At 64.9% G+C, this 14,039-nt stretch overlaps 1 protein-coding gene across 9 annotated transcripts; it reads left to right on the top strand.

Moving 5' to 3' along the window:
- The first annotated feature begins 260 nt into the window (after nucleotides 1-260).
- ARFGAP1 (ADP ribosylation factor GTPase activating protein 1) lies at nucleotides 261-12,588 on the top strand. Of its 9 annotated transcripts, XM_042930442.1 has the most exons (14): nucleotides 269-634; nucleotides 2,169-2,262; nucleotides 3,276-3,339; nucleotides 3,538-3,647; nucleotides 3,899-4,070; nucleotides 4,547-4,647; nucleotides 5,455-5,541; nucleotides 6,035-6,131; nucleotides 7,097-7,153; nucleotides 8,277-8,309; nucleotides 10,127-10,183; nucleotides 10,612-10,671; nucleotides 11,195-11,271; nucleotides 11,978-12,588. In XM_042930442.1, the coding sequence occupies exons 3-14, from the start codon at nucleotides 3,280-3,282 to the stop codon at nucleotides 12,315-12,317; spliced, it is 1,251 nt and encodes a 416-aa protein (XP_042786376.1). In that variant the 5' UTR covers nucleotides 269-634; nucleotides 2,169-2,262; nucleotides 3,276-3,279; the 3' UTR covers nucleotides 12,318-12,588. The 9 variants fall into 9 exon arrangements, with proteins under 9 accessions (XP_042786382.1, XP_042786383.1, XP_042786379.1 ...); XM_042930444.1 differs by lacking the exon at nucleotides 2,169-2,262 and having other exon boundaries at nucleotides 267-634; nucleotides 11,201-11,271; XM_042930441.1 differs by lacking the exon at nucleotides 2,169-2,262 and having other exon boundaries at nucleotides 270-634.
- Nucleotides 12,589-14,039: the final 1,451 nt, after the last annotated feature.

Raw genomic sequence — 14,039 nt, 5'->3', positions numbered from 1 at the left:
GCGCTGCATTCGCACCGCTCCGTGCGCGCTCCCACCCGCGTGCGCGTCGGACCACCCCAAATGGCTCGGGCCCCGTGGCTTCCGGGTGGGCCCCGCCGACGGAGGGCGGAGTCCGGGGGCTCAGCGTCCCCGAGGCGCGCCGTGCCGTCCACCGCACGCACACGCGCGGACTCCGCAACCGCCCGCCCCGGGGAGCCCGCCGGCTGCCCCCTCCCCCGCCGCGTCTTCCCAGTCAGCCACCGGCGAGGAAGCTGTCCCGGAATCATCCCGGCGAGAGCAGGCGGGAACGCGTTTTCCGTGCCCGCCGTGCGGGAGGGCGGGCGGCCGGGCCCCGCGGGACGCTCAGCGGCCGCACTCCGGCCGCAATCCGGCCGCGCCGCGTCCCCATGGCGACAGGGGCGGGGCCTCGCTCCGGCCCGGCAGGCGGAGGCGGAAGTCCGGCCCACCGGCCCGCCCCCCGGCTTCCCGTGATGCCTTGAGAGGCGCAACGTAGTCGGAAGCTGGTGGCTGCGGGGTGGGCGGCCGGCGAGCGTCCCCGGAGCAGCTAGCGGCGCGCCCGAGCCCGGCCGACCCCGGCGGACCCCGGCGGACCCCGGCCGACCCCGCGCACAAGACCGAGCCCGGACCCCGCCTGGTAAGCGCGTGACCCGAGGCCCCCGGCGCCCGCTCCCCGGTCCGCCTCGGCGGGCGCTCCCGCGCGCCCCCAGCCCGCCGCCCCCACCTCGGGGGCTGGAATCCTCCCGCAGCCGCGGGCCCCGGCGCGGCTCGCCCCTTTCCTCCCTCGGGCGCTGGCGCTGGCCGGGACGAGCGTGCAGTCGGGCCGGGGCTGGAGTCTGGGCGTCTTCCACCCTGGCAAGTACGGGTTCCGGCCAGCGTGGGAGGGGGGGTGAGGGTCGGGGGAGGGGGGCCGTCCGGTCTCCCTTCGCCACCTGTGCTCCCGCCCCTTGGCCGTGGACGACCCCCGCGGGGAGGCAGAAGCAACCCGTTCCGTTTCGGTTCGCGTGGATGGAGGTAAAGCGGATGCGTCCTGTCTGCCCTGGTGATCGGCCTCGTCGCCAGTGTTGAGGAGTAATCGTGCCCGTTAAGTGCGGGCCTGGCACTCCTGCCACGCTCTGGTTACCGCTGTGCAGCAGGGTGACGACGGCCCAGGGGGTGATTAGCTCTGACGTTACCGGCCGGGGTTCGGAGATCGTCTGTGCTTCCACAGGGGTGCTTCGGGCGCTTTCTGTTTCTCCTGGTCACCTGTGTAAGCGCCTTGGACACCGAGCAGCGTCCTCAGCTACTTTTAGTGGTAGACATGGAGAAAGTCCCAACTTAAGGACTCAGCTTTCAGCAGTTAGCAAGTGGCTTACCTGATGAACCAAGAAAAGGTGTCCTCGTTTGGCTCAATGTTTCCTGAAGTTATGTCCACCTGCAGAAAGCTGCATTTTACCATCTGGATTTCAAGCATTAAGGATTTTTTGGGTTGTTTCTCAGGATAAATCTTATTTATGGTTTTGAAAGTTAGGAGGTGTTTTCATGCATCAGAGTTAGCATCTCAGAGGGTTAAAGGATGCTCACCTCCAAACGGGTCACCAAGGGGAGTTCCTTTTAAATCCAAATCAAGTCTTTTAGCTTCCACATGTTACCTTTCTGCTAGTTCTGCAAACATTTGCTCTGCCCAATTTTCTGTTACACAGTTTCCAATTCAGAGCAAGCTCAGCCCCGTTCTGGCTTTTGTTTGCCTGTGCCCTCTTGACCAGAATGTGAACCCCTGAGGGAAGCTACAGTCCTCAGGAAAGAGCACAGGGCTGAGTACGGAGACCTGATCGGGCAGGGACGCATGTCAGCCCCACACACCAGCTTGCATGGGCTTCCCCAGTGGCCGCCACAAGACGAATGTGTGGAGAGGGCTTGGTGACTCAGACCCGGCAGGATGTCTCTCCAAGAGTGTGCGCTTATGTGTCTGTGCCCTTCCTTCCCTGTCTGTGCCCTTACCCATCTATGCCGTGCTGTGACCTAGGCGCTCAGTGTGACAGCAGTATCCCATTTGAATGAGTCTGGCCCAGATTACGGATTCAGGTGTTTGCCCTCAAGATCCGATGCTTTCGGTGGACTGTCACACGCGGCACAGAAAGCCGCAGAGCACAGAGGAGCCTTGGGTGAACTCTGGGTTTTGTTTCCGTCAGTTACCGAAAACCAGAAACAACTGTTCATTTCTTGCTTGCTTCAACGAGCCTCAGAGCGGGAACATCAAAGTTGTGGCCTTCCAGATTTAGAAAGGTCAGTTGTGTGGAGAGTCGGCGTTCCCGTCTGTGACTTAGTTCTGTGTACTAAGGTTAAAGGTGAGATACAGGGCAGAGAAGCTCCTCCTGGGTTGTGTAGGCTGCACCGTCAGTAGAGGGTCTGTCCAGGCGGCAGAGAGGTGGCCTGGGGCCCACGGCCGAGCGGTCGTGGTGTGTGCAGAACCACGGTGTTGCTTTATGTCCAGCGCTGTGCTGGCTCCTGGCTCGAATCTTATTATGTCAGTGGTCCTGGTCGTGAATTCAGCGGGCCAGGGGTTGACCTTGAACTTTGCCAAAGCTAGGAGATCCGTACAGAGTTGGTTCCGCTCTTCAGCCCAAGTTATGTGGCTGTTGTTCCCGACAGCGTCCCCGTGAGGCAGGGTGGCAGGTCTGTCCTGCCGTGGTCATGCCACCGGTCACCTCCATCACAGTGGCCCTACAGAGGACCTACCCGTAGACCCTCCCACAGGTCAGCCTCTCCACACCTCAGTTAGGGCTCCCACTTCTGCCCCACGCTGCCCGCTGGGGAGTGGAAGGTGTGATGCGCAGAGAACCTGGGGCTCCCCGTCTTCCGTGATTATTGGCCCACGTCTGGTGTGTTGGCCTTCGGGCGGGCGGTCAGATTTAGCGGCCAGTCTGTGCACATTTTATAAAGACCACCCCTCGATACGGATTTTCTCAAGACAGGATGTTGTACAGATTGCAGAGTCTCAGTGGTGCATGATGCTTAAGCAAAGCGGACGCTGCTGATTACGTTGTTCTCCATAGTCACGTTGCTTTTGGCCTGGGAGCATGCAGACTGCTGTAGGTTTCTCTTAGAGTGTGGGGGACAGTTTCCTTGTGTGAGCGGTTCCCCGACGCTGCCTGTAGTAGGTTAGGGGTGTTGCCCAGAGCTTCCAGGCAGCTCAGCGGGGTTTCTTTGAAGCTGTGTGTTATGGTGTCTTTGCCCTAATTGGTCTTCTCGTAAAGTAACCTGTTTGTAAGTTTTTCAAGTTTCTTCTCTCCTTTCAGCACCATGGCCAGCCCACGAACCAGGAAAGTTCTTAAAGAAGTCAGAGCCCAAGATGAAAACAACGTAAGCGTCTGCTTTGCTTCGGTGCTTTGAGCTTCAGCAAACCTCTCGGAAGCGACCTGTAGCCTCAAAGCTCGCCCTGTGGCTGCCGGTCTTGAGTCGGCCTCTCCCCCGCTCCCTCTTGGGGGCACCTGTGGGGCCTTTGGGGCCCCTGGGCTCTGCCCTGCGTGCCTGGGTGAGTCGCATGTGGTTTCTCTGCAGCTGTGTTTTGAGTGCGGAGCATTCAACCCCCAGTGGGTGAGCGTGACCTATGGCATCTGGATCTGCCTGGAGTGCTCGGGGAAGCACCGCGGGCTTGGGGTGCACCTCAGGTCAGTGCCCTGCTCCCCCCGCACCCCCGGCCCCCCGGGGATCCTCGGCCGCGGTCGAGGGCCCACTGCTGGGTGTGGGATGATGGACCAACACTTGCCACCTTGCTGGCTCTGCGTGCCCTCGGGGGCATCGCGGCAGGCTTCCGCCCCGGGGGAGCTCAAGTGTCCTGTCCACGCCCTGGTTGGGGCGGGCGTGGGGGGCGGCTCCTGGGTACCCAGTGCTGCTAACTGGATCGGCGCCTGGCTTCTAGCTTTGTGCGCTCTGTTACCATGGACAAATGGAAGGACGCGGAGCTCGAGAAGATGAGAGCTGGGGGGAACGCGAAGTTCCGAGAGTTCCTGGAGTCTCAGGAGGACTATGACCCGTGCTGGTCCCTGCAGGAGAAGTACAACAGCAAGGCCGCAGCCCTCTTCAGGGACAAGGTGGGGACAGGCTGACCAGCCGTGCCGGGGGCCTGCCTGCTGGCTGTTGTCTGGGCGTTGGCATTCTTCTGTGGACCCTGATACGCCTGCGGACAGGACTCGCGGGCCGCCTCGTCCCACGTGGGGGCGGGTGGTGTGTAGTGGCGGGGGTGGGAACGGGCCTTCCCCACACCCTCTGGGGGAGCACCGCGTTCCCACATCTCTGTGTGGTGGCCAGACCATCCCAGGACGGCCACGCCTGCCGGAGGAACCATGTCCCTCGGGGTTGGAGCCGCTGCCTGGGAACTCACCGGCACCGCTGTTCACTGCCGCCAGCGTGAGCCCCAGTCGGTCTTGCCGTTGACGTGTGTCAGGGTGGCCCCAGCCCGTGGCCGCTGAGCCTGGGAGGGGCTGGGAGCAGCATATGCTGGAGCGGGTGACGTCGCCGGTCCCTCCTGGCAGCCGCAGGCTCTCTGATCCCTGTGTCCTCTTGGCAGGTGGCCGCCCTAGCTGAAGGCAGAGAATGGTCTCTGGAGTCCTCGCCTGCCCAGAACTGGACCCCACCCCAGCCCAAGGCGCTGGCGACCACTGCCCCCCGGTAGCTGCTCCTCTCGTCTGGCTCCGCGCTGTTCTCGGCCCAGCCCCGATCTCGGCCCCGATCTTGGCCCTGATCTTAGCTCAGGATCCCCTTACTGTTGTGGTGACGGCTCACGTTGTGAGACACGCCCAAAAGTCAGTGGGAAAGAGAACGTTCTAGGTTGCCGAAGCAACACAGGCTTTCGGTAGAAACGCAAGCGTAAAGTTGTGCCTGAGGTAGAAGCTGGTACCTCCCCACCTCCCAAGGGCCCGTTCGGTGCAGGCTCTGCCAGACGCCCGTGACACGTGTGCATCTCTGGGAAGCGGCCTTTGTCCTCTCGGAGGGTGGCCCGCCCCCCCGAGTGCAGCTATGCTGTGGTCAGGCTGGTCCCCACGGCACATCCCGTGTCCTCCTGCACGGCCGAGGCGTTGTTCTGGGGTGGCCGGTCTAGAGAAGGCTCCCTGTTTGCACCGGGGGTGCCCAGGCCACCGCCCCACTGCCACTGCCGGGGTGCTTGCTTCAGCCTCAGTCTCACCAGCCTCTGGGCTGCTTCCCTGCCGGCACGGGCAGGATGGAGCCGCTCTCGGGGTCCCTTTGCGGCCCCAGCTGGGGCTACAGTGTATCTGCTTGCTTGTCGCCAGCCTCGGCCACCGAGCCCGAGCTGCCTTTGGGACAGAGCTGGAGGCCAGCTGGCCTCAGGTGCTCCATTCTTGGAGGACCCCAGTGCGACCTGGTGGAGAGAGAGCACCTCCCAGAGACCCGCCTGGTTCCCTCAGGCACCTGCCCGACCTCCCTCGGCCTCATTGAACTTTGACTCTCCCATTTCAGAGCCTCTGGCCACCCACAGAGCTCCACCGGCTCCTCAGACAAAGCGTTTGAAGACTGGCTGAATGGCGATCTCGGCTCCTACCAGGGGTGAGGCCGCGGGCAGCAAGGGGTTTGGTGGCTGGATGGCTCTGGGCGGGGTCCCTCCGGGCGGGACTGTCCCCCGGCCGTGGTGGGGCCCATTGCTGTGTGCAGAGTCTGCGTGCGGGTCCTGAACTGCTGTCCCTGGGCCAGCCCAGGTTTGAAGCTCAGTTTTGATTGGAGAGAAAGCCCAACATTTAGAAGGAAAAAAGAACCCAACCTGACACGTAAACGAGTTTTTGTCTCCGGAGCTGTCAAATAACTTCAACGCTTTTTGCCATAACCGTCTGGGGGCTGTGGGTCCGGCCGGGGGCCCCGACTGAATGCAGCAGGAGGGTCTTTTTCAGTGAGCAGGGGGTAGCCTACCCCATGCCATCCCCCCCCCACCGCTGTGGATACACGTACTCAGGGAGGGGGGTCCCCCACCTCCATCCGGGGTCTGGGGGCCTCTTGTCCCGAGGCCGTCGGGAGCAGTGGGGCTGCGCCTGTGTCTCCCTGTCAGGGCCCAGGAGAACCGCTACGTCGGGTTTGGGAACACAGTGCCCCCCCCCAGGAGGGAAGACGACTTCCTCAGCAGTGCCGTGTCGTCCCTGTGCTCGGTGAGGACCGCGTCTTGCCCCGGGGACCGCCCTCTGCAGGAGGCCTGTTTTCTTTACAACCAGGTTCATTCGCCTGGTGCGTTCAGGTCCACACGCGCAGAGAGCTTTCTTCACTGTGACTAGAGATCCTTGTTTCCAGTGAACGGGGGAGGGGTTCTTCAGAGCACGACTTTCTGTGTGGTGCCTGTCCTGACAGAGCTCCGGGCACAGCGGGCAGCTGAGCCGTGTGGGCTCTAGCACCCTCGGAAGGGTGCCCGCTGCCCTTGGCGGCCTGGGGAAGGCCTGCCGGGGCGCTGGGCAGCCGAGGTCACTGCTCCAGGGCGGAAAGGCACGCCTCCAGCCGACAGCCTGCTGCCTGAGAGTTGCTCTGCGAAAAAACAGACCCCCGCCCGTACGGGGCACGTGCGTGTTTCCATGTCCCCTCCTGCCGCGTTTTAGTTCTCACGCAAGAAGCTGAACGCAGTTGTCTCGTTGTTTGGGGGGAGGAGGCTCTGTTGGGAAGCTGAGGTTTAAGTGAGCCGTTTATGTTTTTAAACGGTCTCGACTGGATTTGGAGGCTCAGGGGGAAGCCTCGAACTCGGGCAAAGAGAACAGGCATCTCTACAGACTGGGTGCCAGGCCCCTGCCCCTTGAGGGGAGGTGGGGGGTGGAGAGCAGACGAAAGCATGGCCACGTGCTCGAGGTGAGGTCCGGACGGTCAGGGCTGGGGGAGCGCCGCAGAGTCGCGGGCGCTGTCCCGGCTGCCGTGGCCACCGGTCGGGGGCGTGCTGTCCAGGCGTGCCGCGGTGGGAACCCGTTCTTTGTGGGAGGCCGGGCTGCAGCTGTGGACAGAGCCCCGTGGGGGCGGCCTTCCTGCGGAGCTGGATGCGGACGCGGGCAGCCCCTCCGCCGAGAGGTGGGCGGCGTGGCAGATGAAGCCTGCCTGGGAGGCGCCCCCGCAGCCTCACCGTGGCCTCTCTTTTCAGGGCTGGAGCAGTTTCACCACCGGAGCGAGCAAGTTTGCCTCGGCTGCCAAGGAGGGTGTGAGTAGCCCGCCCCAGTGCTCCACCCGTAGGACCCAGGCGGGCTGGGCTGCTCTGGGGTCTGGGGGTGCAGAAGGGTCTTGAAGGGGCTCCAACTGACGGTTGGAGAGCATTCCCAGGCCCAGGCTGTGCGCCATTGGCCTGGAGCCCCCGAGGCCGCGGCAGACCTCAGGGCCACACCGTTCTCTGCTCTGTAGCGGCCATCTGCCTCCACGTCAGGGCAGCGCTGTTTGCTGAGGGCCAGCGGCCCTAAGAGATGCGTGCCGTCTTGAGGTGGGGCACGTCGTGACCCCTGTAGGCTGAGCGGTCCTGCCGGCCTTCGAGGTTCTGCTGCTGGGCACAGAGTAGCGTTTGTGCAAGCCGACCATTCTCTCACCCTTGCCTTAGCGATGGGGTTAGGGATCTTGTCAGGACAAGTGGAGAGTGGACCTGTGCTTGGAAAAGAACAGACCAGAAACCTGTCTAGGGATGTCAGCCTGGAGAGGAGGCTGTGGGTGGGGTCCAGCAGGTTGCCCGGCCAGTGTGGCCGTGCTGAGGAAGGTCACCCCGAGAAGGGAGAGCCCTGGGCAGGCTCTGGGCTGGAGTGAAGTCGCTGTGGACGCTTCTCAGTGGTCCCCGTGGGCCACTGTGCCCAGCATCCTGCCCTGCCCAGTCTGGGAGGAGCTCAGCGTTGAGGGGCCCAGGCCCTGTGGCCCTGGTGCTTCAGCCTCTGCTGGGTGTCTCTGTGTACTTGGCTTCGGAAGGTGCAGCACAGGGGTGCAGGTGTCTTTCGGCTGGAATCTTCCTTAGTGGCGGGGTGCCGTGCTAGGGCGAGCTGTATGACTGCCCTGGGCGCCGAGTAGGTGGTATGGTCTGGGCCATGGGAAAGCCCCTAGGTGACAGGGCTGGGGTGGCCACCACCTCCTGGTGGGCCTGCTGCCCCAGGCCCGGGTGCCGTGTGGGTGTCCCTCCCGATGGCCTTCCTCTGACGGGGAGCCGGCCTCGTGCTCCAGGAGCTACTGTGGGGTGGGTGGCTGTCAGCAGACAGACTTAGGCCAGAGCTTTGTCTCAGCCCTGCGGAGATGCAGCCTGGGGCCTGGCGTTGGGACAGGAGGTCCCAAAGCCACGTCGATTTTCTTTTCAGGCAACGAAATTCGGATCTCAAGCAAGTCAGAAGGTAACAAAGGAAGCTTCTGTGTTCTGTGCTGTTAAAATTCCTAGTCTGATGTCCTGTTGGTGTTTGGACTCTGCCTGGTGTGCCCTCCTTGGGCCGTGTGCTTGGGGGAGGGGACGTGTCTGTGGCTCAGGTGTGGACAGGCCTGTGCTCCCGCACTTGGCCCAGGCTCCCACGTCCGTGTGCAGATGGGTAAGAGGCCGCATCTGCCTGGGGCCTGCAGGGCTAAAATCACCCCTCCATCGCAGCCTGGGCCCTGCACTGCTGGAGGGCCCCTGTGCGGTTGGCGGAGGGAAGCTGGGTGCTGCTGAGGCTATGCGTTGTGGGGAGGGGGGTAGGCAGCCGCACGCAGGCCGCGCCTGGCCCTTCTTTGGGACGGTGGGTCTGGGTTCTATGGAAATAACACTCATCCTTCCCCGGTGAGTGCGTTCTCTTTGTGGGCGGTGGTTGGGGGCCTTGGGCCTTGGCCTTTTCCTTCAAATCTTGGTAGCCCCGGCAGTCCCCAGGGGTACTGGAGCTGGGCCGCCTGTGTCTGCTGTTGGGAGTCAGGACTGTGCAGGAGGCGGCAGCCCTGGAGGCGGTCCCAGGCGGGAGGATGGTTACTTCTGCAGCAGAGCCTGCCCGAGGGTGATTTCAAACCCGGCCCCCCTCCTGGGCTCCTGGCTCGCTCGCTCTTGCGGTTCCGGGAGTTGCACGTTGGGAGTGGAAAGCAGTGAGGTCTGATGGCAAGAAGTGTGTACTCAAAGCCACTTTTGGGGACACCTGCTGGGGTGATGCCATGAGAACGTGAGGCTATTAACATGTTTGGACGTGCTTCCTGGTCTATGTCAAATGCTCCTAGCGCCCGCGCTGTCTCTCTCTCTCTCTCTCTCTGTTTCCCTCTCTCTCTCTCTCTTTTATCCCCCCACCCCACTCTCTGCCCCCCAACCCGCTCCCTTGCTGTCTCGGTAAAGTTTTGGGGCTCCAAGCAGCAGCCAGAGCCGGTAAGGCCCGAGCCTGTTCTCGTGCATGCCTATCCCCGTCTCTGCGCTCGTCACTTGCTTTGCCCTGAGCTGTTCTGGACGGTGGCCTGTCGTGTGTCCTTGCTTACGTGTGCACACCCTCGGCGCTCCTCGCCAGCCCACTGGGCCCGTCTGGCCCGCTCGTGGTGCTCTCGAGTCGGGAACCGGGGACATTGCTTTTGCCGGGGCGCCAGGAGCTGCTTGGCAGGATTTTCATTTCCTGGCTTGATCACCTCGAGCCAAATCACTGGAAGGAGCGAATCCCGGTGGCAAGCGTTGGGCGCCCACGTGGCTACCCGGTCCACCGAGGCTGCTGCTGCTTGACGTGCTCTTGGCTGCCCCGTCGTCCCCCCCCTCCCCACACCCCACCAGTCACCCACCTTGGCTCGTCCTCTGGCTCCGTCCCCTTTGCTCTGGTGACCGTGGGTGCGCCTGCCTGCGTTCCCGTCGAGGGGGTAGCCTGGGACCTGTAGCCGGCACGGCGGTGGTCTTCATGGGCCGGGATCGCGGGGGCTCTGCTGGGAACACTTGGAGGTGGCCACCGGCTGGGGCGGGCTCCCGACTACTTGCTGCCTCTCTGAGCCTCTCCGTCTGGAGCGAGGAGGCCTGGGACGGTGGTCTCTGGCCGCCCCACAGCCAGCGTGCCCGGGGGCCGCTCCTAGCGCAGCGCCAGGAGCGCGGGAGGCATCTGTGTGCTGCCGGGCCGCTCACCGTCTCCCGCCTGCCCTCTGTCGGCCAAGCTCGTGGCCACCATGCCAACCCGTGCCCTGGGGGACGCGCTGCCTGGGGAGCTCCCCTGACTTGCCCCTGTTTGCACAGGCTTCGGAGCTGGGCCACAGTCTGAACGAGAACGTCCTCAAACCCGCCCAGGAGAAGGTAACGTGGCCCTCGGCCCCCAGTGGGCCCTCGTCCAGGGGAGCAGCTGGTGTAGGGGGCTCTATCCGTCAGCTCCTACTCGGCAGGGGGGGGAGGGGGGGGTGGTGAGTCCTGCCCTCCTGTGGGGACCCAGCTGACCGAGCGCGGGAAGCTCTCGCGGGCTGGGGACCTCGGACATTGTCGGTCTGTCCTCAGGAGGTTGTCGGTGACACAGTCCCCTGCCAGGGAGGACGCCGCGTTAAACCAGGCTGGGCTGGAGTCAGTGGCCCCGGCGCCTTCACGTCTGGGGAGGGGGCAGCCCAGGGGGGAGATAGGGTCCCACGCGGCTGCTGCCACAGGGCTCTTCAGTTTGCGTCGGTCCTTTGTCAGAGACGGGCGACCGTGCGGCTTCCGCCGCTCCGCTGAAGGTGCTGTTTTAACCCACGCAGGTGAAGGAGGGAAAGATTTTTGAGGATGTGTCCAGTGGGGTCTCTCAGTTGGCGTCCAAGGTAGGGCGGGCCCCCCGGGCGCCGCTGGAAGCCAGTCTCCACATTCCGGGGCGCCCGGAGCCGAGCGCGGGAAGGGGCTGAGCGCCCGCTGACGCAGGAGGAGGGTCAGAGAGGCCCTGCGGTGCCGGCGCCACAGGAATGTGGAGACGGCTTGACGCGGCTTCCGTCCGTCCGCTAACCTGTCGCTTCTTTTTCTTCTGCCCTTGTTTTGCTGCCGCTGCCCTTTCCTTGGTGAGTGCCGACCTTGACGCTCCGCGAGGGCGTGCAGGGGCCTTCGCCTGCTCGGCGTCTCCTGGAGCTGCTGAGCCCTGGGCCTCTCTGTGCCCGTGGGCGTCCCTGGCCACCGGCCGCCCCGGCGAGCTGGGGGGGGGGGGGGGGGGGGGGGAGGGGGGAGTGTGAGACAGCGGGGCCCTAAGCCCCTGCCACGCTGCTTGCGTTTCTGAGCCTCTCGGGGGCTTTAAGTGAAAGGCCGTGTGTGCTGTGCGTGAGGACCCCGCTCAGCTGCCTCCTCTGTCCCTTCTAGGTCCAGGGGGCCGGCAGTAGGGGCTGGCGGGACGTCACCACCTTTTTCTCTGGGAGAGCGGAGGACCCCTCGGACAGGTATGCTGCTGCCCCCGTCCCTCTGTCCTGAAGGCAGGAGCCCCCTTTCCCTGGGTTTCTTCCCACAAGGTCTCTGGGGGCACATCACCCCCAGGGGTGCAGGGGTTGCAGCAGCCCCCAGAGCCAGCTGGCAGCCCGACCTCTTGCTCTGGACCCCGTGCTCAGTGTGGCTGTACCCGGGCCCCTGAGGGATGGGCGTAGGGGTTCAGTCTGGAGACGGGCGCTGAGCCCTCGTGTGCGGTCTCGGGTCCGGCGGGTGGATGCTGTCCCCTCGTTCACCGTCCGCTTGGGGCCGGCTGGGCAGGGAGAACTCGCACCACGTGTCTTCCTGACGTTCTGTCTCGAGGTTTGGGTAGCATGACTGCGCCAGGGGGCCCGTTGGGGGCACCCTCTGGACCATGTGGGGCCTGAGCACTTGGGGTCAGGGGGCCCGTTGGGGGCACGAGAGGCCTTGTTCCCTCAGTCACCGGGACATGCTTCTTGTGGGGTAGGACTGGCGGAGCTGGGCTCTGGCCACAAGGGGCCTGCCCAGGTTCTTCCAGAGGGTTCCGTGCCCTCAGCTCCAAGGCAGAGCCGCCCTGAGCTCTGGTGTGGACGTCACGCCAGATGGGGCCCTGAGCCCCATCTCGGGGAGGACACTGGGGAGCACGCCGAGGGAGGGCCTGGTGGCTCTGGCTGGTCCTCAGTCTCCCTCTCTCCCCCCGAGACCCCCGGAGGGCCAGAGCTACCGAAGCGGCAGTGGGGACAACCCCCAGAACACCGTCGACCAGAGCTTCTGGGAGACCTTCGGGAGCGCCGACCCCGCCAGGGGCCACAGGTCCCCAAGCAGCGACAGCTGGACGTGTGCGGACGCCTCGGCCGAGAAGCGGAGCTCGGACAGCTGGGACGTGTGGGGCTCGGGCTCCGCGTCCAACAACAGGAACAGCGACAACAGCGACCTCGGGGAGGCCTGGGGGGGCAGCGGGGAGGGCAGAGCCAAGGCCCCCAAGAAGGCGGTGCCGCCGGCGGCTCCGGTGGACGAGGGCTGGGACAACCAGGACTGGTAGGCCCCGCCGCGCACCGGCCCCCAGCAGCTGGGACGGCCACCGCATCTGCACTTGGTCCCCACGTCTCCTCCCGTCTGACCCAAGAAACCAGCTGTGGCACGAAGACGGCATCTCGGGTGGGAGCCTGTGGGCGGGGCTGCCCGCTCACGTGGGCACTGGCCCTCCTGTGGTGGCCTGGCGACGAGGAGGGCGGGGTCCCGCCCCCGCGGGAGGCAGGCCGCCCCGTCGTTCCCGTAACGCCCTTGCTAATAAACCCTCCCGAGTGGCCGCACCGCAGCCCGTGCAGTGTCGTGACGCGAAACGTGTGCTCTCTCTCCAGCGCCTCAGCCCAGGCGTCTTCTGGTCGGGGCTTCTGAGGACCCTGCCCCGGGTCCTCCGTGTGGAAATCCAGAAGGGACACCGGGGCTGGCGCTGCGGACCGCCCACCTCGCCCTCCTGGCCCTTGGTCACCGCCTGTCCCTCTCTCCTGTGTCACCTCTCCAGGCCTCCGTGCGCGGCCACGCACACCCCAGGGCCTCTGGCCTCGTCCCCAACGCCCAGGCCTCCTGTCTGCGCTTGGACTGAGGGCAGCACCCCGGGATGGCCCGGACGGCTGAGCAACAGGGACGTCAAAGCGGGGGAGGGACGCCAGCACGTTCCTGTCTGAGCCGGGCTGGCCCCCAGCCAGGTGTGGGGGTGCGTGGCAGGGGGGCTGGGCTCCCTTCTCGGGGCTCACAGACGAGTAGCACGCGGTGCTGTCCCGGGTTTGTTTCCACGTTCGGAAGCCGCCCCGGCCGTCTGCGGCAAGGAGGGAGTTCCCGTCAGGCTGGGCCACCGGCGCCCCGTCCCTGCCAGTGCGTGTTGCGCCCGCGGCCTGGCCTGCAGCGTCGTTTGGGTCTCCTTGTCCACCCAGAGCGCACGTGGCCGTCAGCCACCACGTGGCCGTCCCACCTCCACGGTCACGGCCTCGTACTAACGGGTCATTCTCCCGTCAGCGTGACGCGCCTGCACGCGACTCTCGGCTGTGGTGCCTGTTCTCCCGCACCCGCCTCCTGACCCTTACGTGGCTGTCAGCCAACCTCTGACCAGGTGCCGCGTGTGCCTCAGTCCTGGCATGACTCGTGCGGGATGTGGCCCCTCTGTGCTCTGGACGCTGCTAGCCATTCATGTCGCGGGACAGGCTGGCCCGGCAGGACGCTTGGCGGCAGCCAGGCCGTGACCACCCGTGTCAGGTCTGGGGCGTGTGATGGGCCGGCGTGGCACGGCCTCCCGGCCCACGGCTCTCCCTGTAGGAGACAGCTGTGGGGGGACAGGGACACCCAGTGTGGAGCACCTGCGGTGTTTGGCTGCCGTTTGGGGGTGTCGGTCACTGAGCCGGCGGCCTCTGTACCCGGATCAGAGGTCAGAACCTCAGGGTGATGAGAGGCCCCGTGCTCGGTCTGCCGTCCTGGGAACGAGCGTCACAGGGTGCCGGTGCTCAGGAGAGTGCTCGGGGCCAGCTGTCACCCCTACGGGCATCCTCCGGGGTCGGTGTCCTGTGGGACGTGGGTTTGATTTCTGCACTGGAACCTCCTCCTCCGTCGGGGTGGGAACCGGGGGCTCTGCTGTCGGCCCCGGAGGCTTCGGTGGCCGGCGCTCAGGCCGTTACTCTTCCAGTAAGTTCTTCTCTGGGAGGCCACGCTGAGAGTGAGTTTCTTTGTCATGCCGAGTGCAGCGGTCAGGTCTGTGCTGTATCTTCAGACG

Source organism: Panthera leo, chromosome A3 (assembly GCF_018350215.1).
Source record: "Panthera leo isolate Ple1 chromosome A3, P.leo_Ple1_pat1.1, whole genome shotgun sequence".
Lineage (NCBI taxonomy): Eukaryota > Metazoa > Chordata > Mammalia > Carnivora > Felidae > Panthera > Panthera leo.
The sequence above is the reverse complement of the archived record's forward strand: the minus strand, read 5'-3'. Positions and strand labels throughout refer to the sequence as shown.

Excerpts from the sequence above, each read along its gene's own strand:
- ARFGAP1 (XM_042930442.1), top strand. The coding sequence starts at position 3,280 with ATGGCCAGCCCACGAACCAGGAAAGTTCTTAAAGAAGTCAGAGCCCAA. Across the intron at positions 4,071-4,546 it reads CAGCCCTCTTCAGGGACAAG|GTGGCCGCCCTAGCTGAAGG; the intron begins GTGGGGACAGGC and ends TCCTCTTGGCAG. Across the intron at positions 5,542-6,034 it reads GATCTCGGCTCCTACCAGGG|GGCCCAGGAGAACCGCTACG; the intron begins GTGAGGCCGCGG and ends TCTCCCTGTCAG.